At 67.1% G+C, this 23,146-nt stretch overlaps 1 protein-coding gene across 5 annotated transcripts in view; it reads left to right on the top strand.

Moving 5' to 3' along the window:
• CCDC85C (coiled-coil domain containing 85C) overlaps positions 1-21,949 on the top strand; it is a 64,109-nt gene extending 42,160 nt beyond the window's left edge. Inside the window, exons 2-7 of one of the 5 annotated variants that reach the window (XM_036013894.1) lie at positions 5,090-5,163; positions 11,503-11,541; positions 14,208-14,312; positions 18,384-18,479; positions 19,139-19,237; positions 19,892-21,949. In XM_036013894.1, coding sequence (XP_035869787.1) covers positions 5,090-5,163; positions 11,503-11,541; positions 14,208-14,312; positions 18,384-18,479; positions 19,139-19,237; positions 19,892-19,981 — 503 coding nt within the window. In that variant the 3' untranslated portion in view covers positions 19,982-21,949. Of the gene's footprint in view, positions 1-5,089; positions 5,164-11,502; positions 11,542-14,204; positions 14,313-18,383; positions 18,480-19,138; positions 19,238-19,891 lie in introns of all 5 variants that reach the window. The other 4 variants (XM_036013892.1, XM_036013901.1, XM_028506839.2 and 1 more) reach the window with 4 other exon arrangements.
• Positions 21,950-23,146: the final 1,197 nt, after the last annotated feature.

The raw sequence follows: 23,146 nt of genomic DNA, 5'->3' as shown, positions 1-23,146 counted from the left end.
GCAGTTTCCTCCTCTGGGGCAGAGCGGGCAGGGCCTTGGGAGGACGTGGTGCTTCTGTTTGATGAGGCCCCTCAGCCCCGATGGGGCTGGAGCCGTCGGCCAGGCCGCTGCCGCCCGCCCCTCTCCAGGAGGGGGGAAGAGAAGGGAGGTGGTCAGCCAGGCGTCCTCACGGGCCGGCAGCAGCCTCTCCCGCAGGGCCCCCGCAGAGGACGCCCGAGGCGAGCCGTGGCCGGCTCTCTTGCTAATGACCTGCCACAGAGCCCTCCCGTCCCCATGACCCGGGACCTCGAGGGGCCTCTGCCCCATGGGAAGGGGCTGGAAGGGAGGCAGGGCTCCAGGGGCAGCAGCTGGTCAGGCCCCATGTGTCACTCACTGTGTGTCCCCGTGACAGCGCCCCAGACGCTGCTGGCACCCTGCCCACACAGCAGAGGCGCTGACCGCTTCTGTGGCCGTCACTCACTCCACCTGCTGGCGCCCGAGGCTCTGCCCCGGGCTCTCCCTGCCCACTCTCCAGGCGGGACGGGCCGCGGGGTCATCCCCCTCTCCTGCCAGGAGCTGCCTCCACCAGTGAGCCCTCCAGTAACTCTGAGATCCTGGAGCTTCCCTGTCATCCTTGCCCCCCCCACTCCCTCCTGCTTCCCCACGCTCCTGGGGCTCCCTCCTGCTCACCCTTGAGTCCTGTCTCACCCAGACTAGGACGTGAGCTCCTGACAGGGTTATCTGAGACACAGTGCACAGAGCCAGGGAGGGTGGTCTGGGGACCTCTGGCACCAGCTCAGGCCGCCATGAGCTTCCTCTCTTAGCCGCTGCTGGTGGGAGGACCTGACCCACCTGGCAGGGTGAATTCCTGCTAGGTGCTCAGTCTTTCTCTGAGGGCCTACTGTGTGCTGGGAGCTGAGCTAGGGGAGGAAGAGGCTACTACAGGGTGGTCGGATGTTGCCTTGGGCTTCCAGATTCTTACCGTCTGGAGTAAAGAGGAGATGGGTGGGGGGGCACTGCCTCGCCAGGGAGGGGACCGGCCAGGGAGGGGGCCGGCCAGGAGGGGAGACGGGACCTGACCCCAGCCTCACGCCCCAGGAGGCAGGGTGTCCTGATGGTCAGCGCCAGGACTCAGCTCTCGAGGGGAGGGGCTCACAGACCCTGCGGACAGGGGGCTCCTGCTGCCCACCAGGGGCTGCACAGAGGGTCTTTGAGGAGTGAGGAGCGAGGGCTGATGCTCCTCCCGCTCCTGAACATGGGAGAATGCTGCAGGCGGCTCCCGCCCCGATGGAAGCTGCATCTCAAACCCCCCGGAACTGGCCCGAGGGCCCAGGTCGGGCCAGGGGAAGGTGTGAGGGGACACTGTGGCCCGCCCAGCCCCAGGAGCCCCCTCTGTAGTCACCTCCCCCACTTTTCCTGCAAGGAGTGAGGCCGGGAAGTGACGCTTTCCTCCCCCGGGGCTCCTCTCCTCATTAGTGCCAACCCTGGGATTAATTTAATTACACGCTCACTCGTCTCGGAGAGGCTGGGCCTCAGAGGCACCCGGTGGGATCAGGAGTTGCCCGGGGCTGCTGGGAAGGCGTGTCTTCCCCCAGTGCCAGGCCCTTCCCGGGGTCCCTGCGCTCGGGGTCCTCCCCCGCCCCCGCCCCTGCAGGTTCCACCTCACTCCCATTCTTCCTTGTTGTGGGGCACCTGCTCTGGGCAACCAGGTGCCCTGCTCCCTGGCTCCTGGCCACGTGCGGCTGCATGTGGAGACAGGGCCCAGTGTGGTGGGGGAGGCCAATCCTGTGGAGCGCCGTGGGCAGGGGCAGGCTTGGGGCTGGGCCTCGGGAAGGGCCCCCAGCGCCGATCTGGGGGCAGTGGGCGGAGGGGGGGTGGCGGGTGGGCCCGCCGTCCAGGTCTCCCTCCCATCTCCCCTCCTGCCTCCCTTGGATTCAAAACGTAAGTGACCTCAGCGGCTGGCTGTGGCGTGTGATGGTGCCGTCATTTCATCGATTCTCCTTTTCATTAAAAAAAGAAAAGGTTTCTCCCTCTTCTGGAAGTAGATTACTTGCAACGGAACAGGAAATAGCGTGAATGAAGGAAAGATTGCCCGTTCCTCCGAGGAGGCAGCCGCGCCGGCGGCGCGTCCAGGCGCGCCCTCCTGGCTCCGTCCGCCGCTGCGTGGACCCGTCACGTGCAGGGGCGCTCCCACGAGCAGTTACTTCCGTGTGCGGCTGGTTCCGTGGGCGGCGGTGGGGCGTCTCCCACGCCGTGCGGGAGGGAAGCTCTTGCTGGATGCCCCGAGCGATGGCGGGGCGTGGCTCGCTCGGCCGGCTCGCCGCTGTCTGCAGTCCTGGCCACCGGGACGCCGCCTGCATCCTTCCCCATTAGCGTTAATGCTTGGGGATGAACGCCACCGGAATCACCGGGTGATTCAGAAGAGTTTAAGACTCTCGTCTCGTTCTTTCGAAATTCAGACGAACCCCTCACACCCCGAGGTGGTCTGAGGTGTGCTTTGTTCTCTGCGGCCACTCGGGGTTGGGGGCAGAGGCACAAGGACGGTGGCCGTGGCCTCGGGCCAGTGCCCATGTGGGGCGGTCAGGGAGGCCTGCAGCTGTGGCCTGGGAACCCTGCGGTCTGGTGCTGGCAGTGTGCAGCGGGGTGGGGGGGTTGTGGGTGTTGTTGGGTCATTTGGCCTGTGTCCCTCTCCTGTCCCCACACTTTTCTCCTCCCTGCCGTCCTGGGAGCGGGGTGAGGGGCCGGCCAGCTCACGCGGGAGCAGTGGCGTGATCCTCCCGCCCGCCCTCCCATCTGCCCACTGCCCGGCGAGGACGCTGCGGCTCGCGGGCAGGTCTGCTGACTCCATGCCAGGCCACGACTCCAGCTGCGTCCGAGCAGAAGGGAACTGCTGGCCGCTCCCGACTGCCACCCCTCCCCCTGCCCCCGACATGGCAGAAAGAGGCAACACCATCCCTGTAGCCCAAAAACTGTGGGTGGGCAGCACGCCCGTCATCTGAAAGGCCCCGTGGCCGAGCACGGCTGGGTGTGACCTAGGGACCTGATAGGGCCGGTGGCCCCTCTCCAGAGTTTGGGGCTGTGCCTGGAGGCGGGGGCTTCAGGGAGCAGGGAGCTGGCTTGTGGCTGCCCCTGCAGCCTGGGCAGTGGCGGAGCGTCCAGGGGGGAGGCTTGACCAGGAACCGGGTCTCCTTTCTGGGAGCGGCGCCTCTAGCTTCCCTCGGCGCTGCTTGGAGCAGCCAGGGGTGGCCTCTGCAGCACTGACCGACCTCGGGGGGCGGGCCTGGGCCCCGGCCCCTCCACTCCCCCGCCAGCCAGTGCGGACCCTGTGCTCCTCGTGGCCTCCTCCTCCAGGAAGTGGGGACGCCTGCTTGACCCTTGCCTGATGCAGGGGCTGCTGTGTGTCACTGGGGGTGGGAGGTGAGGGGTTGGCCCCCCCAACCCCTCCCCGCTTCCACCAACCCCTCCCCCCTTCCACCAACCCCTCCTAGAGGGAGGCCGCACTGGGCCCCCTTGTCTTAACCCGTGCCCACGAGAGAGCTGGGAGTGCCTCTGCAGTTCATCTTGTCCGTTGTTTCCCGGCTGGTGTTCCGGGGAACCCTCCTGCGACCAGCACGCAGAGGGTGCACGTGGGTTTGGGGAGCCTGGGCCGTACCCCAGTTCCTTCCCTGTGCCCAGCACGCCCTGAACACCGGGGCCTTTCCCATCAGGCCTGTTTGCGTGGGTGGTTTGAGGGAAGGGACGTGGGGACTGCTCGTCAGTTTTGGGTGACCGGTGAGTGCACTGAGGCTGGGGACAGGCATGGGGCATGGACTGTGGTGACCCTGGGCCACAGAGAAGGCCGAGAGCAAGGCCTTGTCACAGCCGCGGCCAACCAGGCTGGCCACCAGGCCTGCCGCCCGGGAGGGAGGGGTCGGCCGGAGCTGGGCCTGCGCACAGCATCCTGGTGGGGCGGCCATTGGGGTCACGGCCCAGGGTCCGGTCCCACCTCTGCGCTGCCCTGCCCTGTGCTGTGCTGTGCGGGGGCCTCTTTACCTCTCTGAACCCGCCTCCCTCAGTGGTCAGGGGAAGCTATCCGGGGGGTGGGGGGAAGTGAGTGTGGGGAGCACCCAGCCCCCACAGGCCTCCCTGGCGGAGCTGCCTGGGGTCACCCAGTGTCACCCCTGGAGCTGTGTGGGCCGGCCTGGCGGGGAGCCACCCTTTCTGTCTCCAGGAGGCTCCAGATTCCTGAGAGGTGACTGGGTGGGAGGAGCCGCTTCTGATCCCCAGGAGGGCGTGGGTGGGGATGGCTCCTTCCATTCCCGCCTGGGGCTGGGCCCGGAGCTTTTACATCGCCTGTCCTGGGCTGGCTGGGAGGGGCCCCGAGGGTCCCTCCTGGTGCTGAGGGGGCACGGTGGGGTGGGTCCAGGGCAAACGGGCCCCTCTGCAGGTAGGGCCTCTCGTACCTGGGGGTGGCCTTGCCGGTGGGCGGGGACTCTTGGGGCTCGGCCAAGCCCTGGTTCAGGAAGGTCACGGGGTTGTGGGAGAGGGCTGTTGGTGCCCCAGGCCTGCAGGGTGCCAGTGGGGGACACTCCTGTCATCCGTGAGGGTGCCGAGGAGCCAGACATGCACTCGTGTGTTCCCATGGGTGTGTGAGGGTCCAGCTCGTCCCGAGGCGGCACCCAGCCCCCCGGCCCCCCAGCCCCCTCCAGGAATGTTAAAAGCCCGCTGGGTCTGTTTCCTGTGTCCCCGAGGCGGCAGTGTGGGGGGTCACGGAGCTGGCTTTGTTTCTAAGATAAAGCATCAGCGTGTCCTCTGGGAAGACCCTGTGTCCCGCTGGGGAGCAGTGACTGGCCTGGGGGCGCCCAGGGTCCAGGCCGGCACGGAGAGTGAGCTCTGTCGGGGGCTCGTGAGAACAGGTGGTGCGCAGACCGTCCCCTAGCAGGGGGCTGCTGACCGCCCCTCCCCTCCCCTCCCCTCCCCTCCGAGCCCGCCTCTGCCCTGCGCGGGCCGTCGGTGCCCTTGCCGGCCTGCCCTCTCCTGTGGACTCACCTTTTCCGTGCGGGGTGAGGGGAGGGTGGCTCTCCTCCTGGTGACCGAGGCTGATGGCTCACGTGCCCTCGTGTTGTTGCAGATCCCTCGTCCACCTACGCCAGACAGCTGGAGACCAAGGTGAAGCTGCTGGAGGGTGACAAGCTCCTGGCACAGGTAGGCCGGCTGCTGCAACCCCGGAGCAGCGTGAGCCGGGCCCTGCGCCCCCCGCTTACCTGGGTCCCTTCCTCCGTCATGCCTGCAGCCTCCACGCCCCCAGCCTGCCTCTCCTGCTCCAGGCCACCTCCCGGGGCGCCGGCACCCACCCTTGCTCCACAGTCTCCGGGGTCCCTCCGTCATGTCCTTTCCCTGTCTGTCCCCCGGTGGTCTTCAGGCTCCCCGGGCGCCACACTGGGCCTGTCCCGGAGATCACGTGGACTCCCAGTCGCTGAGGAAGTGGGCGGCTTTGCCCCTTGGCAGGCGGGTGAACGGAGGCCCCAGTGCTGGGCCGGCATGCCTGGCTCAGACCCACGTGGAAGCCTCCCTGGCTCCCCGCCCCAGTCCTTTCGGGGCTGGGGTCCATCCTTCTCCCTCCTGGGCCCGGCGGGTGCCCATGGACAGACAGACCAAGTCGAGTGTCATCCCCAGTGTGGCCCAGCACAGGCACAGTGGGTCAGAGACTCGGCAGTGAGGGCAGAGCAGGGCAGAGTGGCCCACGGTGGGCCCACCTGTCGGCACGAGGGGCCTGTCCTGTCGGGGCAGGGGTCGTGACGGCAGGCTGTGGTCAGCCCTGCCTGGGGTCCTGGGGGCCAGCTGGCTTGGCCCACCCCCTAGCCTCTCTGTCCCTTGTACTCATCCCTGACTCAGTTGAACCCCCTCCCCCAGCAGCATCCACAGTGGCAGCCGGCTGGGATGCCCAGAGCATCTCTCTGGGAACCAGGCCCAGCTGGGGGTGGGGTGGGGGCTCAGCTGCCTGGTCCTGTTGCTAGGTGACCAGCAGGCGTGGTGCCACTGCGCCGCTCAGGAAGCCCTCGGCACCCCCTCTGACCTCACCTCACGCCGGCATTGTGGGTGCTTCCCAAGGCCCAGCGGGGCTCGGCGGAGCACACATCTGGGTTAGGGCCCCCTCACCCCACCATCCCCAAGGTATTGCACTGCAAGGCTGGTTTTGTAACTGTATGTGGTAGTCCAAGGTTCTGCATGGCACCAGCTCCAGGGGCTGGCGAGGCCAGGGAGGGGCTGGGGTCTTACCTGGCTGTGGGCCGGGGCTCCTCGGACCTGACCTTCCACGTGGACTTGACCTGGGCTGGCCATGCCTGCTAAGGAGGGGGGTGGGGTGGGGGCTGCGGGTGCTGTGGCAGAAGTGACGGAGGGCACTCCAGGGAGACGGGCTCAGGGCCTCTACCTGGGAGCAGGTGCCCGGCCAGCGCAGAGGGAGGGAGCTGTCCCCGCAGCTGTGCGGCGGGATGGAGACCAAGGCTACATCTGGTGGCCGTGCGAGTCCTCCCCAGCCTACCCGTCCTCTGTCCCGTCGGCCCCTGGAGGAGCTGGGGGAGAGCGTGAGCTCCGAACTGGGGACGTTGTTCCGCAGCCCAGCTGAAGCGCTGCTTGGTCCTGTGTCTACAAGGAGGGGGGTGTCCCTGACCCCCGGCCCCTGCTGTCTTAGGCCACATTGTCCACTGGCAGACACGCCCCAGTCCCAGGTGTTGGACCTGGCCGCGAACCTGTCGGAGAACATGCACGCACTCAGGCCACAAAGCGATAGCCCTTCGTCTTCCTCCCTGCGGGCACCCCCTGGTTTCACCAGGGAGCCCCACGTCTGTGTCTCCCGGCTCCACACCCAGGTGTGCAGAGGAGGAGGTGGACAGGGGCCCTGTGTCTGGGGCATCGGAGAGATGGCAGCCACTCCCTCTCCCAAGCCAGCTCTGCCCTCTCCTGGGGGGGACCAGCCTGGGGGCCGTGGCCTGGAGGCAGCGCCGTGGGGTTCGGCCCCCATCTGTTCCCACACCAGGCCAGACGTTGTCAGAAGAGGGGTTGCGGACCCTTGGCCCCTCGGCCCCTCGGCCCACACCCACGCCTGCTGGCTGTGGGCGGTTACACTGGGGTTTGGGGGCACGCACGTGCTTTTGCCTGCTCGCTGCCAGAACGGGAGGGGTGCCGGGGACTCAGAGACCACCCCGTGTGGAAGGTCATGTGTCTTATTTTTGTGGGACTTTTCTTCCTGAACGAAACCTTGCGAAGCTGAGCTGCTCTGGTGGCGGCTGTGTGGGCTTGTGTATGTCAGGGGGGGCGGCTGGTCAGGCCCCACCCCTCGTCTCTTCCTCAGCAGGGGCTCTGCGGGTGGGCCGGCGTCTTGCCCAGGGGTCCGTAGTGAATAGTATCGGGAAGGGGGCAGCAGCATGGTGCTGGGGGCTCAGCCCCGCAGGCGCACTGGGGGTCCTTCTGCCCGAGCCTGGCCCTTGGTCTTCAATCAGCACAGGCACTTGGAGCCAGTGGCCTTGGCAGAGTGTCTCCAGGGTCGTGGATGAGGCTCCTGCTGCCCTTGCTACCTGCTGTCACCAGAGTTGGCCCTGAGGGTGGGTGGGTGGTGCTGGCCGTGGAGGAGGGCACTGGTGCTCTGAGCCACGCAGGAGGAACGGGAGGCAGGGAGACAGGGAGAGGAGGCCCCTGGCCTGCTCGGGGCTTCCTGGTGGCAGTTCACACCTCGCTTGCCTTTGGACTCCTGAGGGGCTCCAGGGGTACCAGCCTCCTAAGGGCCCTCAAGTCATTCCTGTCCCCAAGGCTGTCTGCTCACCTGGACACTGGACACTCACTCAGCGTGTGAGCGATCCCCTGCTGAGCATGTGGCCCTGGGGAGGTGGGGCTGCCCAGGCGGAGGTCTGCCCTCAGGGCGCCCGCTGTCCAGCCTGGAGGTTGTCCCCGCCCGACCCCCTCCCTGTCCCGCCCAGCAGGACTCCCATGCACAGGGCGCTGCTGGAGGACAGCAGAGGGAGGGGTGGGGGGAGCCCCTGGTCAGCACTCGGCCCCCGGTGAGAATGCTGGCCTTATTCTTCCGGGGTCCAGGGAGGATGGGGGTGACTGGGCCTTCGTCCCCCGGCCTCCTGCAGGTCACGGTTCCCGGCTCTGGTGTGGCTCCTGCCGGTGTCCCTCCCGGCCACCCCAAGTGGTGTGGCGCTTATCCTGAGCCCTCCGCTCCATGGCTGCCCGCCCTGCTGGTGGGCGTTGGGCCCCTCCGGTGGGGGGCCTGGCACTACCCCTGCTGGACGGCCAGCCTCCTCTAGGACTAGACTGCAGGGTCTGATGGTCACTTCTGTGTCTCCAGTGCCCGGCACAGCTGGACCAAATGGTTGTATCTTGGGGAGACCCTGGCTACCCCCCTCCCCACCCAGAGTCCTAGGCCAAGAGGGAGTGTGGTTCTTGCCCAGAATAGGGAACACCTGCTTCACCAAGGGAGAACTGCTTTAAAAGGTAGTGAGCATATCATCTTTGGAAGTAATCAAGTGACGGATAGATGACCATGTTTGGAAACCTTGAAGACACTGCTGCTGTGGGCGGGCTGCTGGCCTCGGCCACGTGAGCTCTGGCGCGTGAGGCTTGATGGCTCTGGCACCGCAGTGCCGGCGCTGCAGTCGCTGCACAGCAGCCTCCGGCTCTGCACGGCCAGGAACCCGCCCGCTGGCGAAGAGCCGGGGAGAGCAGTGTTGTTCTCTGCATTCTCTTAAGGGGACGTGGCTGCGGGGTTTGGGCGGGAGGGCAGGGAGCCGCCGTGGATCCCCACTTCCCGCTGCCCCGCCCCGCCCCCCCCATGGCCTCTATTTAACTCCAAAATAGCTTTAATTAAAAATGTGCCGGAGCGTTCACAGGCTGAATTACTGTATTCCAGTTCGTATTTTCTTTCTCCCGTCAGCTTTAATGTTTCATCAACACAGCTGCTGCCTCGGCCCTGACGCCCCGTGAGCCCCGCACACGTTACTGCTTCCCCCGCGGGCTCTCTGGGCCCGGCGGCGCCGGGGCGCTGGGGCGCTGGGGTCCTGGGGTCGGTGCTGAGGCCCGGGTGCTGCGCTCCCTCGGTCAGGGCCCCGCTGGGCCGGCACAGGTGCACCCAGCAGCCAGTGCCACGGCAGTGCGAGGAGCCCGAGATGCCGCCCCACGCTGGTGGGGCCAGCGGGCCATGCCCAGGGGTGTGCCGGCGGTGGTCCAGGCCCCTGGCTAAGCCGCCCCGAGCCTGCCCGTGCCCCTCCTTACCGCAGCACCCCCACCCTGCCAGGCCACACAGGGCGGAAGTGACCCCAGCGTTCACACCACACACAGCTGGTGGGGGAGCCGAGGCCCGGTCGGGGCAGGTCGCCTGGCGTGGGTGGCTGCATCCGCCCACTGGGGCCGCCGGGACTGCACAACCACACCAGGGGGCGGGGTTCAGCCAGTGACATGTACTGTCTCACAGTTCTGGGGGCTGGAAGTCCGAGGTCCGGGCAGGGACGGTTCCCTCTGAGGGCGGGGACAGGAGGATCCGGCTCAGGCCTCTGCCATTGGCTTGGGACTTCCCTCTGTGGGAGTCCGTGTTCCAGTTTCTGCTCTATAGGAGGACACCGGTCACTCTGGATTAGGGCCCGCCCTGATGACCTCGTTTTAACCTGAGCACCGCCGTGGGGGCCCATCTCCAAGCGGCCGAGTCCTGAGGTCCTGGGGGTTAGGACACGTGAGCGGGGAGGCCCCAGTTCAGCCTGTGGCCCTGCTGTGTCGCCCCGACCCGGGAGAAGGCGGCTCTGGGTCCTGGAAGAACCCCCGAGCCAGCTCTCAGCCGGCCTGGGGCTCGGGCAGAACTCTGTGTGTCCCGGGGTCTCGGCCTCCTCCCCTGTGGGACAGATGACGGTGAGGCCATGGCAGCGCCTGTGGCCCTGACTGTGGCGCCAGCCCCCGGGATGCCTCGGGCAGCGGCTCTTTTCTCGCCTTCCTCTGACCCTGGGTCCCGGGATCTCCCGAGGTCTGGCAGGCTGAGCCACCTGGCCTGTGGCTTGGGCCTGCCCGTCTCCGAGTGAACCCTGCTCCTCCGTCCCTTGTCTGAGTTTTGAACCCTCCAGGCTGGGGAGCGGGGACAGGTCTGCCACCGTCTAAGCCCATGTCTCGAGCCCCTGAGGAGGACCGGCCGTCTGAGTGGGGGTCCGCTTCCCCAAAGCCTCTGGAGATGCAGCCCTGGGGGCAGGGGTTGGCACTGGCAGCTCTGCTCGCTGGGGTCCCCTGTGACGACAGTCTCTGGGCCGTTCCTGCTCCCCTCACCTGTCTGGTGTTTGGGGTTGGCCGTCACGCCCCTACCCTCCCCACCCCCTTCGTTGGGGGCATGTGGTCTCTTTAAGTGCTTCTTTAACGAACCTCAGAGCCGGCCCGGCTTCTCCCTCAGCTGGGGAGGAGAGCCCATTCCCAGCCTCTGAGCAGATGGCCAGTCTGGCAACAGGGGCAGGAGGACGGCAGGAATTTCTCCTCTGTCCCCTTGCCCGAGGCGGAGCCAGTGTCCACCGTGAGCCCTGTGCGAGGACAGAGTCAGCGGGGCGAGAGGCCGGGCCCAGGGCTGTCAGCCAGAGCCAGGCTCCTGCCTGCCAAGGGCCGCGTACCAGCCGGGGGGGGAGCCCTGGGCCGGTGGCTGGGCCTCTCTGTGCCTCTGTTTTCTCATCTGCAGAACGGGGGCACTTGAGGGGCCCGCCCCAGGGTCAAGGGCGGATCTCCGGAGACACGGAGGGCCTTGGGCCTCTGAGTGTCCTTCTGGACCCCAATGTAGGTGAAGCAGAGACCCTGCAAGTTGGTTTGCTCAGGTCCAACCCAACGTGATGGGGGTTGGGAGTCCACGCCCCCCCCAAGGGGCCACCCCCTTCCTCGGAGGCCCTGCGGCCCACCCAGGGGCCCTGGGAGGGCCGGGCATGGTGGCGGGCGAGACCTTGTCCACATGCTCCTGTCGGTCCTGGCAGTGTGCACCTGACACGGCGGGGCCTGCGGGGCGCACGGAGCAGTCCCGGCTGAGAGTGCTGCGGCGGCTGCACGCAAGAACACCTGGTCGGGAGGGGCCCGCTGGGCCCCGCCGTGTTCTTAGTGGCCTGCTAATGAGTTCTCCTCAAAGTAAAGAGAAAAAAATAAAGTGAATCAGGTGTGTGAGGAGCCTGAGGAAGAGGGGGGGTGTCCCCACCCAGCCTCCTTTAGCGGCTGGGACCTGGGGTGCACTCCAGCCGGCCTCTCACGGGGCAGCTGCATTCTGGTGGGAGCCTGGGGGGGGTGCTGTGAGGGGGGTGGTGTCCTGGTGCCCGAGGGGGGCAGGTGCTGCCGGTCCTTATGAAACCTGGAGCTTTGAACATGTGGGGCTCCTGCGAGGTGCCTGGGGGCCCCCTCACTCCCACCCTTGCTGTGAGAAACCCGCTCCGGCCAAGCTGAGGTCCTGGAGGCTCTGGGCGGATGGGTCTCCGGGGCCGGGGGCCCAGGTGAGGGATGCAGCCAGGGGTGCTGGCTGACACCGCCCCTCTTCCCTTCCAGCTGCCCTGCCCCCACGCCCCGCCGAGGAGCTGGCTTCAGGTAGAGCTGCCTGGCGGACCTCGGGTGCCAGTGTTGGGGGTGGGGGTGGGGGTGGGGGTGGGGCTGTCTTGAGTGCTGTGTGGTGGTGCCCTGTCTGCTCTGGGTCCCCTCACTTGGGCCCCCTCCTGGGACCTGCTGCATGGGGGCCCTTCTCACCTGCTCTCCGAGGGCCCACCCCCCCTGTCAGTGTCTCTCCTGCCCTGCAGGGGCAGCCCCAAGGGGCAAGGTCAGAGGCGAGGTTGGCCAAGCTGGCCCAGGTCCCTGCGACAGGTCCCTGGGGCCCAGTGCTGGGCTTTCTCCCCCCCCCCCCCCCAGGGATCTGGTGCTCCTGGCGGTCCCCTGTGAGCAGGCTGCTGGGCGGGGCCAGGCTCCCCCACTCCGGTGCCCATGCTCACCCTGGAGTCCCTGCCCACAGTCAGGCGCTACCACCTGCTGGGGAGCACATAGTAGGAGCTTCCTGAACACAAAACTGCTGCAGCGGAGGGTCCCACTGCAGGGCCAGAGCCCTTTGGGGCGGGAAGGAGGGGTCGAGTGAGCAAACCCCGGAAGGTGGCCTGCCCACAGCTGCCGGCCCCCCAGAACAAGGAGCCCCACGTGGCCGGGGGGGTGGGCGGGGGCTGCCCCGCCACGGCCCGCTCTGTCCAGCACCCCTCTGACGGTGCCCCCAGGTGTTGAGGGGGCGAGGCCAAGGGAGTCCCTGCAGCTTTGCCAGCGGAAGGCCTGGCGGGAAGCTGGTGGCTGAGGCCCAGGGAGGCTGGGGTGGCCTGAGCCCCCACAGCGGGCAGCCTCATAGTGACAGCCCTGGACAGAGCCCGGGTGCCTGTCAGCGCACCCTCGGGAGGCCCTGCAGCCTCCTGGGCCTCTCCCGGTCCAGAGGGCTCCCGCCGCCCTTGGGGGGCACAAGATGGGCTGGGAGGGCTGTGCTGTGTTCTCGGCCCTGGGCGGTTTCCTTCCCTTTTAAGGGTTCGGGGGATCCCGTTCTCCTGCCGTGTGTGTGGGAGCCGCCCCCGCCCCCCTCCGTGTCAGGGGGCTGCCTCCCCTGGGGAGCAGCCACGGCCCCACTGCCTGAGGAGCAGGCCCAGCCCCCCGCCCAAGGCCGTTTCAGCTCCGTTCCCCTCAGCAAGGAGAACCTAGGGATCTCTTTCTCCCAGCGCACTAACAGGCAAATGCCAGGATTTTAATTTGGATCTAAGTGCAATTATGGTTCCTCATTTCGATGCGTCATTAGTCACGTTGGCCCTAATGAGAGATTGTGCACGTTCCCACCAGCTTTGAGGCTGGCTAATAAAGTTCTGATGTGCAGAACACGGGCGTGCCAATGTTTATAGACGGTCACTGAAGGCAGGGGTGGGGACTGCGTGCCGCTAATTAAAAACTCCCCCCCCTCCTCCCAAGGAAACCGTCCGGGCGGGGGAGGGAGGAGACACAGCCCAGTGTTTTGAGTAACAACGTGGGGGCTGTCTCAGAACCCATTTGGGCCAGGGCCAGAGAGGCCGGGAGGAGGCCTGTGTGGGACTCGGCCCAGGGCAGAATCCAGACCGGGTGTGAGGAAGGACTGACCGGGCGGGGCCACGGTCGGACACTCAGCTGTTCCGTTGTATTCGAGATTGATGGTCGTGCTCCAGGCTCCCTGGTGAGATTGTGCTGCACTTTGGGGGCCACCGTGAAGGGGTGATGAGCAGGGAAGAAGGGCGTGGCCCCTGCCCCTGGCCCACCCGCCTCCTCCCCTCCAGGGTTTGTTTGGGTAACTCAAGGGCCTGCTGATTGATGGGACTCTCCCCTGCACGTTATCTGCCCAGCGGCCTTCCCTCAGCGCCTTTGAAGTCCAAAAGGGTGCTGGGGCCGGAAATGCCATGAAAGGCCCAGAGGCCTGGCTTCTGCTCAGCTGGACCCCTGGGCCGGCTGGGATGGATGGAGCATGGCCACTGCCTGGTCCTCTCCCTGTCCTGCCCGGGTGCCAGCCCCCAGTGCCAGCTTCTGCCGGGAGGGGTGGGGGAAGGGCCAGCTTCGCCCTGCAGGAAGCTGTATAAGGCCAGATAGCTGTGTTCGTGCGCTCAGTACTCACACACTCATTCACACTTCCCTCCCTCCCTCCCTCCTAAGCTCACACTGGGCATCAGTTAGGAGCCCAGCGTGCACTGGTTCCCGTGGGCACAGAGGGGTGAGGCCCAGGGCCTGCGTTTGGGCGCTCCTGTCCGATGGTGGAGGCTAAGGGGCGCCCTGAGCAGAGAGCCCTGTGAGGGGCTCAGCCTGCAGTGAGCCCCAGCACCCATGGGAGGCAGGAGGACTTCCTGTGGAAGAGGGGGTTCCGGAGGGTGCGGGGAGCCCCAGTGTGTGGGATGCTGGAGCCAAGGAACAAAGGTCAAGGGGTGGGAGACCGTGCCCTGGTCACTCACCTGCTGCCCACGTTGGTGCAGCATGGTGGGGGCTGAGGGGGGGGGCAGGAGGAAGCGCCTGCCTGGATGGGGCGTGAGGGGCTGCAGCGGGGGGTGGGGGGTCGAGGGGGTGGGCAGGGCCTCCCGGCAGGAGTCCAGAGCGGACCACAGCGGTCAGGAGGAGCCGCTCCAAGGGCCCGGCTAGTGCCGGTGGGGCGCAGTCCTCGGCCGCCTCCGCCCAACACCCCCCCCCCCAGTCTAACCTCTGCGCCCCTCTCTCCTGTGCAGCAGGCGGGCTCCGGGGAGTTCCGGACGCTGCGGAAAGGCTTCTCCCCGTACCACTCGGAGTCCCAGCTCGCCAGCCTGCCCCCCTCCTACCAGGATGCCCTGCAGAACGTGAGTGCCCCTCCCCCAGGAGTCCCACTGCTTCCCCGAGGCCCTGGCGCCTCCGGAACCCTCGGTCCCCGTGCCAGTGGGGAGGGGCGGGGCTCGGACCCGTGGGCAACCTGCCGGGGCCTGAGGGCAGCCGGTGGCCGAGCTCGGTCAGGGGCGGGTAGTGGGTCAAGGTCTGGCCCTCCTCATTCTCCCACCTTCTAGAGCTTTGTCAGGGCCCGTGTGGCAGTGAGAGGTGGAGGCCCGGCTCGGGGCGGTGGTGTGGCGGCACCAGGCAGTGTCCAGAGGCCACAAGAGCGGCTGCCCAGCTGCCGTCCCACCGTGCAACCCGATGGCCTGCGTCCGCCCTTGGATGTGGTGCGGAGAGTACTTGGGCTGGTGCGGGTGCTCGGGGTGGGGCTGGGTGTGTACATGGGGGTCTCGACCTCAGGCTCGGCGACGAGGGTGGGTTTGGGGGTGGCATGCTGCAGTTGTCCACAGGGGCCCCCAGGGTTACCCCGGGGTGCGGCCGGCCCTGGCAGGACAGGGAGAGTGGCATGGGGCCCACTCTCTGGGACGCAGACAGCAGCCCTGGGGGCAGATGTGTCTGCCAGACCTGCGTGACCTCCTGCGTGGGAACAGCGTGCCCGGATCTCTAGGGGCAGAGTCCACGTGCGGTGGCCGGGGGCTGGGAGGCGGCTGCACTGGGGAGGGGTTGCTTTCTGGGCTGATGGAAATGTTCTCTTGTGACGGCACCCACCTGTGACTACGCCGAGAGTCACTGCCCAAGAAGCACTTACCCTCCCGAGCTCAGCAGAGGATCGGAGCAAGAACAGCCAGCGTTTGTCGAGTGTCTGCTGTGTGCCGTGCCGCGTCGCGCAGGGGGCTCACCTCACGCATAAGCCACAGCGAGGCAGGGACCCGGCCTGTCTGGGCCAGCCCGGCGTCACTCTGTGGGTCCTGGCCCCGCTTCTCCCCTCCCCCGGGCCAGCAGGGACCATGGGACGCCCCTGCAGAGCCACGCTGGCCTCGGTGCTGGCGGACGTGTGTGACGGCCAGCGGAGTGGGCTGTTTCTCCCGGAGGCCCTCGCCCCTCGCCCCTCGTCCAGGCACACAGCTGCCCGGGCTGTGCGGACGGCAGGGCTGCCGGCAGCAGATGCTCCAGATGTTTAGGCGGGAGCCCGTGGCTGAGTGAGGGTCCGGTCGCCTCCTGAGTTAGGGCCCCGGAAGAGCCCGTGACTCCCATGTGGGTGGCTCCCCCACCCCATCTCCCCGCCCCCTCCGTCCATTCTGCTGGCCGAGGACGGTGGAGTGCTGTGTCCCGACTGATGCCCTCTCGGCCATCTGCGAATTGTCCTGTGCTCTGCAGCCTGGCCGGCGGGGCTGCTGCGCTGGTCAGGCCTGCAGGTGTGAGCAGATGCAGCCGGGCCCACGGGGGTGGGGTGGGTTGCCGGCCCCCTGTTCCTCCCCCTGCCTGCCTGTGGCAGGGGCCCAGTGTCTGTCCAGGGCCACCCCAGCTCCTCCCCCACGAGGGTCACTGGCCTGGGTGGCCGTGGGGCGGGGGGGCGGGGCTTCTGCCTCAGGCTGCGGGGAGTTACTCTGGCCCCTTCGAAGGAGCTGTCCCCGGAGGTGGGTGGCTGGTACCCGTCAACCTCCCGAGAGGGGAACCAAGGCTTCCCACTGGCCCCCCGGGGGAGCTGGTCTCCTCCTGTGTCCTTGTCAGTGGGCCTTGTTTGTAAGCAGACAATTCAGTGGTTTCTGGTACAGTCGCAGATTTGCGTCAGGATTACAAGAGAACATTTTTATCACTGTCCGCCCCCCCCAGAACTATTCTCCTTCGTATTCCCCCTCCCTCCCCCTCCCCACCCCCTTCATCCCTGGGCAACCACTCACGGACCCCCCCCTATAGATCTGCCTGTTCTGGACCCCTCATGGAGGTGGGGTCTCATGACACACGGTTGGCTCTTTGTGACTGGTGTCTTGAGGGCCGTCCACGCTGCAGCGTGTATCCGCTCCAAACCCCTTTTTATTGTTGAAGGGCAGTGCGCTGTGTGGGCGTGCATTCTGTTTATTCGTTTACCGATTGCTACGTATTTGTGCCTTGTCTTTTTTTTTTTTTTTTGCCTATTGTGACCAGTGGCGCTGTGAGCATTCCTGGCCAGGTGGTTTTCAGTTCTCTTGGGTAGACCCTGGTCTCCTCTCCTGGGCCCCCAGCTCTGGAGTCCCACAGACCCGGGTTCGAGGCCCAGCCCCCTCGTTTGCTAGCCGTGCGGCCTTGACAAGCCATGCAGCCTCGCTCTCCTCAGCTGGACGATGGGGATGTGAGAAGCTGGTGGCTGCCCGGAGGGCTGGAGTGAGAACTGAGTGGGAGGCCTTCTGGGGGAGCTGTGCGTGGGGGGTCCTGTGTCGGGGAAATGGCCCCAGCTGCATACTGTTGGTGCATACTGTTTGTCCAGTGGTGGCTGCATTTACCGGCTCCCAAGGCCACGCTCTGGCCAGGAGAGGGCTGCACTGCCCAGCCTTCCCAGGCGGCTCCTGGCGTCCCTCCTGCCTTTGCTCCAGGAGCCGGCCCCCTTACAGAGCAGGCTGTTCAGGGAGCCCCAGGTACAGACAGGACAGGAGGCCGGAGGTGCCCAGAGCTGGGTGCCTGCCCGTACATGTGTGGCTGTCGCCCCCTCCTGGCCGATGGGGGCAGTGCAGCTTTCTGCCTCAGGTCACTCACCTGTGTGTGGCCTGCCTTCCGCTTACCCCAGACCCCCAGAGCATCCAGATCTTTTTGGCCCCCTCACAGGACAGACCTGGCCTGGGCACCAGAGGCCAGGCACCTGGGCTGGAGTCCAGGGCTCTGCACACACCCTGGGACCCAGGGAACCTTTCTGTCGTCCAGATGGGGAAACTGAGGCAGAGTGGGTCAGCCCTGCCTCCAGCCACAGCCAGCAGAGCCTCACCCAAGCCCAGCTTCTTCGGACTCCAAGGCTGGGGGTCCCTGTCTCCCTGCTGCTGGCTGTAGGGGGAGCCTTTGAGGCCCTGGGGGCAGGCAGGTGGGGAGAAGGGGGTGGGTGTTGGCAGGGAGGTTCTGGGCCCTGAGGGTCTCCACACAGCATGGGTGGATGGGCAGGACCCCAGGGCGGTGACCCTCAGCCAAGCTCACCTGTTCTGCCAGGGCCCTGGAGGAGCCATTGGCCCACAGAAGGGAAGGAAACTGAGACTCCAAGAAGAAGGGGGGCAGGGCCTGGGGAACCCAGCTTAGAGGCTCCCTCGCTGCCCCCAGGCTCCCAGGCTGGCGGGCGCTCCCTCCGGGTGTTTTCTGTCTGGGTCCCCTCAGGCCCACTCCCAGGTCTTCTGCACACCTGGCTCCAGTGGGCCTGGGGGCTTCATCCTTGAGGGTTCTTTGTGAGTTTCTTCCACGGGATCCTGAATCCAGGGTCCTTCTCAGAGCCCAAGACAAAAGCCCAGCACCCAGCTCCCTGGCTCCCTGGGCCAGTGACTCTTGTGGGGAGAAGCTGGAAGGCCCTGGGCAGACACTCGACCTCTGCCCCAGGCGGGCAAGGTACCGAGAGGCTGGGCCCCCTCCTTGCCTGGCCCATCCGGGTCCCCGAGTCTGGTATGGGAGTTTGCTACCTAACTGCCCATTAGAGTGTGTGCCGAGTCCGGTGGCCAGACCCGGCCAGGAGGTAGGGGTCGGGGCTGGAAGGGACTTAAAACCCTGGGGTGTGGGGGGCGGAGTCAAGGGGATGCAGCCACGGGGCCGTGGGGGAGGGGAGGCGGCTCTGGGGTCGGGACACCTGGGTTCTGCCAGGGGCTCTCTGTGTCTCCGCTGCCCTCCGGCCCTGTGAGCTGCCTTTGTGTGGGTGGTAGACCTTGCACGTGCTCCCCGTGGAGAAGCCCGCGTGGCGGCGTGGTGGGCTCCAGGTGCCGCCCCTCAGCCCCGGCCCGCTCTGCACACCTGCCTCCCCTCCCCATCAGCCTCCCCTGTTTCCTCCCGCCTAGCCCCGGGCCCCGTGGAATCAGGGGCCTCGCTCAGGGCTGGTCACACCTGTGGCCACCACCTGGGCCTCTTGAGCGTGCGCTAAGCCACGTGATTCCCTTCCACAGGGCCCAGGCTGCCCTGTGCCCGAGCTGTCCTCACCCCCCTCGGCCGTCTACAGCCCCGCAGGACAGAAGCCCGAGGCCGTGGTGCACGCGATGAAGGTGAGGGCCAGTGCCCGCCCCCTCAGGAGCCTGACCGCTGCTGCCCTGCGGGCCACGGGGCCCCCGGGGTTGTCTGAGTCGGGACCCGGTGGCTATGGCTGTGACTGCCTGGAACACTTTTGGGGGGGGGGTCCGGGGGGCCGGAACAAGTATGTCATCTGTCTGTTCTCCTTGCACCTGGGGAAACTGAGGCCCCTGGGTGTAGAGAAAGGGCAGGCACTGCCTCCAGGTCAGAGTCACAGGCAGGACTGGAGCCCCGGTCTCCTTGGCCCGCTGCTCCTCACCTCTGGGGTGGCTGCCCCCCCCCCCCCACAGGTGTCTCCGGGCACATCTCCTCCTGCTGTGCCCACCCCACCCCCACCCTCTGAGCTCCCATGCACTCCCCAACCCCCACCCCCCCGGCCACATGCACAAGTGGGTGCTGTCCTCGACCCTTCTGCCCACTAGTCACACACCGGGCCCTGGGTGGGAGGGAGGCCACCTCGCACAGGGCGCCTCGCACAGGTGCCCTCAGCCGCCCGCCATGGGGGTGCTGCCTCCCTTGGGTGGTGTCCGCAGTGTCGCTGGGCTGAGGGGGGAGGGCTCAGAAAGAGGAGGGAGGGGATGGCCCAGCCCTCAGGCCTCTCCGCACCCTGGCCCCCGGGCCCTGTTCCCTGCAGGTCCTGGAGGTGCACGAGAACCTGGACCGGCAGCTCCAGGACAGCTGTGAGGAGGACCTGAGCGAGAAGGAGAAGGCCATTGTCCGAGAGATGTGCAACGTGAGTGCCCCCCCGGGTGGGCATCCGGGCCTGACATGGGGGGTGTGGTCGCAGCCGTCCCCGAGGTCTGTCCTCACCGCCCCCCGCCCCCTCCAGAATGGAGGTCCCTGAGCTGGGCAGGTCGGTCTGTCCTGGGAACGTGCCCCTGCCCGCAGGAAGGGTCCTGCTTAACCTGTGTGTCCCGACCTCAGTCCTGGTCTCAGGCGGCTGGCCTCCCAGCTGGGTGGGGCCCCTGTTGACTGCTGGCCACAGAGGTAGCACCCAGACTGAAGGTGCAGGTGGCCCCCAACTCTGGGGCCTGCAGGGCTGGGGCTGCCTGGGAAGGACGGACTCACCCCTTGACCGCCTTCCTGACGCGGTTCTCTTGGGGCCCTGGTGGGAGCCGGACGGATGGGGTGGTTCACAGGGGCTGAGCCAGAGCCTCCTGGGGGCGGAGCATTCTAAACCCCCCTCCTCCAGCACTGCCTTCTGAGTCCATGGGGCCCCAGACACCTGCGAGGCAGAGCCTGCACTCCAGTGGTGACCTGCTCAGGTGGCCACGAGGGTGGACGTGCGAAGTCTGGGCCTCCGTTTCCCCTCCGGGCCCCCCGGCTCTGGGGATGCGTGGGCGGGCTCAGCACGGGCCCTGCACTCACAGCTGGCCTCTCCGCACAGGTGGTCTGGAGGAAGCTGGGGGACGCCGCCAGCTCCAAGCCCTCCATCCGGCAGCACCTGTCTGGGAACCAGTTCAAGGGGCCTTTGTAGGGCCTCTCCTGTGTGAACGCGGACTCTCCCTGCCCGGGGTCCCCAGGGGAGGCGGCGGGCCCTCCGGCTGAGCCGCTGTCGTCTTCTGGGATGAACTGTACATAGGACGCTGCCGGCCGGGCCCCCCTCACCCCCATCTCTCACACCAGCAAACCGGGCAGCCGAGAGGCCGCCTGCTGCTGCCTGAGGTTCCCTGCTGCCGCCACCTGGGCGGCCGCTCCCACCCCGGGCCCCGGCGTCCAGCTCCCCGGGCAAGAACGGAAGGCAGCTCTCTGACGCCAGGCCCCAGGACCGTGCGGGCTGGGCCTGCACCTCCTCCAGCCCTTGCTTCCTGCGTGCCCCGGCCGCCACCGCACTGGGCCGAGGCTACTGGCAGCTGGACACGGTGCGGGCAGCGCTTTTCATCCGCCTGCTGTCACCCGGACGCTGGCTCCCGAAGCACTGGGTCCCCTGAGTCCCGGATGGGGTGCTCCCAAGGCCCCTCCCCTGGCCTGTGCCCTGCTCCCCTGCTGCCACTTGGTTTTAGGGTTCACACTCCCCCACCCCCCAGGGTCACCCTGCCCTGCGCCAGGGGTGCCCTTTTTGGTGGCTCCCTGCCCAGGCATCTCCATTGTCATGGTTCTCACGAGGGGCCAGGGGCACAGGGAGGCTGAGCAGAGGCCCCAGGCTGAGCCGCACACGCCCCTCTCTCCAGACGGGTCACACCGGCTCACGCCTTGGCCTCTGGTCCGCCGTGGTGTCCCCTGGAGCCGCGCCCCGTCCTCGCTCCCTGTGGACAGAGCCGCAGGGCTAGTGACAAGAGCCCTGCCCTCCTGGGAAGGGACCTGGCCTGGCTCTGGCTGGAATTTGCTGCGTGACCCTCACTCAGTCTCTCTCTGCCCCTGGTGCAAAGGGCGGCCTCGGTGGTGCTCTTGGCCACGCCTCCGGTGGGTGCCATCAGCTGCTGCCCGCCTGTGCCCTCGGCACTGCAGCTGACGGCATCACCTGCAGGGGGCGGCTGGGGGCAGGCCCCATGCCGCCTTCTGCTGCCTCATCATCCGGTGGACCATCCCCCTGCCCTGCCCTGCCCTGCCCTGCCCTGCCCGAGCCCGCTGAGGTGGGGTGGGGGCACGAGGAGCTCCTTGCGGCCTCTGAGGGTCGGATGAGACCCTCGGTGTAGATGGCTGGGTATACACTGTAAAGTGCGGTCCGTGTTTCCAAGTTAGTGTTTGAGGAAGAGGAGGCCCAGAGGGTAGGAGGTCCGTGGCTCCCCGCCGGTGAGACCCCAGGGCCTGGGGGCAGGCAGGGTCCCTCGATGCCGTTGGGAGGCCCTGGCGTCCACTCGCTTCTCGCCCACCCTCGGACCTCCCTGTTCCGGCGGCACTGAGGGCTGCGGCAGCCTCCCGAGGCCCCGGGGGCTTGGCTTTGCATCGGGCAGCCTCGTCCAGGCCCATGTGAGGGACGGGGGCCAGGACCCAGCTGCTCCCACTGTCCATTTGCCTTTGGGGTGACACTCTCAGGGGAAAGGCATGCACCCCTCCTTGTTCCCAGGAGCTGAGGGGGCCCTGCCGATGGCCGCAGGCGTGTCCCTCCTGCCCTGGGCTCTTTCTGGGAGGAACTTGCCGTCGGGGCAGGTAGTGAGCTCCCTGTCACGGGGGCGTGCCCTTGGAGCAGGGTGGGCAGCCTTGGTCACGGCACTGCGTGATCACTGCCCGGGTGGGCAGTGAGCTGGGGGACAGAGGCCCCGATCTGGTCTTGGAGTCCAAAGAGCCACAGCAGCCGGGGCCCTGGGTCCATTTCGGTGGGAGCCACGTCTGGGAGCCCCTTCGCCATGTTTGGATCAGGTTGGCTCGGCCACAACCGACAATAAGCAATAAGGAAGGTCCGCTGGCACCTGCAGCTGCCCCCGGGGAGGGCGGCCTCCCAGGGACCCTCCCCCTCCGGGGGGAAGCAACGCTGCCCTGGGCTGCGGTGGTGCCCGGGTAGCAGGGCAGCAGGGCAGCGTTCCTGCCAGAGCCCTCCGGCCTGCCACTAGGCAGGACGAGCTGGTGCAGAGACCCTCCCGTGCCCCCCCCCCCCCCCCCCCCGCCAGCATGGCGTGGGGTGGCTTCTTAGGGCAGGACTGTGACGGTCACCTTGCTAGTGTGGAAAAGGCTGCAGCAGCAGGAGCTCTGCCTGACCCGGCACTGGGTCCCTTTGCAGCTGTGGGGTGGGGCAGGGTGCCAGTGGGGGCGGGGGAGCTCCGAGGGGCCTCAGCCCAGGGGCCAGCCCAGGGGCGTGCCAGCTCTGCCGCTAACGGGGGGGGGGGCGTGTGGGGGTGTCACCGGGTGACCCTTCTCCCCTGGGGAGCCTTAGCTCTAAAAGCTCGTGGTGGGTGGGGGTGTCGGTGAGCTCGGTGTCCTTTCCTAAAGGCCCCTTTCCATTCCAACCCCCCCCCCCCCGCTTCTAGATCCTGAAGCCGCGGGGCCGCCTGCCCGGGGCCCCAGCTCCCACTGTGACAGAGGCCGCCTCCCAGCCTCGCCCCCGGCCGCCGCCTCGCCTGCCCGGGCCCGCGGCCCACCGCCCGCCGCGCACATTTCCTGGGGTGGCGTGTTTCTATCCGGGAGTGGTTAGCTCCACACATCAGTGTTGAAAAAGTGACCTTTCACTTTTTTTTTTCTTGAAAACTTGAGAGGAAACAAAATACTACTGATTTTTTTTTTTTTTTTTTAAAACAACGCATGACTGCAGAGCGGTAGAGGTGTATATTTTTCACGACGGAGGAAGGGTCCGCCGCTTCCGGAACTGGCCGGAGGCCCGGTCCCCGTCCCCGCGCCGCAGCCACGCTGTTTTCTGTAGGATGTGACCCCGAGGGCAGGGGCCCGCCCCTCCCGGCCCCGGCCATCGAACCCCTTTGACTCGGGGCAAGAGCGAAAGAAATAGAACCTTTTGATAGTGTGGTAAAAACATTGAGCTATTTTAGTACAAGGTAACAGAAGAGTGTGACAGTGTATACTTTGCGCTAGATAAATAAAGGCTCTTTGCAAGCCTCCGCGGTGGGTGTGCAGTGCCTGTTTGTCTGGGGGGGGGGAGGGGGGGCAGGCAGGGCCACCGGGCAGAGGGCTGCACCTTAGGAGGGCGGCCGCAGGGCACGCAGCTGTACCCCTCAGCACGGGTGGCTGGGACCACTGACTGCTACCCCAGGGG

The sequence above is a fragment of the Phyllostomus discolor genome, chromosome 1 (assembly GCF_004126475.2).
Source record: "Phyllostomus discolor isolate MPI-MPIP mPhyDis1 chromosome 1, mPhyDis1.pri.v3, whole genome shotgun sequence".
Lineage (NCBI taxonomy): Eukaryota > Metazoa > Chordata > Mammalia > Chiroptera > Phyllostomidae > Phyllostomus > Phyllostomus discolor.
The sequence above is the reverse complement of the archived record's forward strand: the minus strand, read 5'-3'. Positions and strand labels throughout refer to the sequence as shown.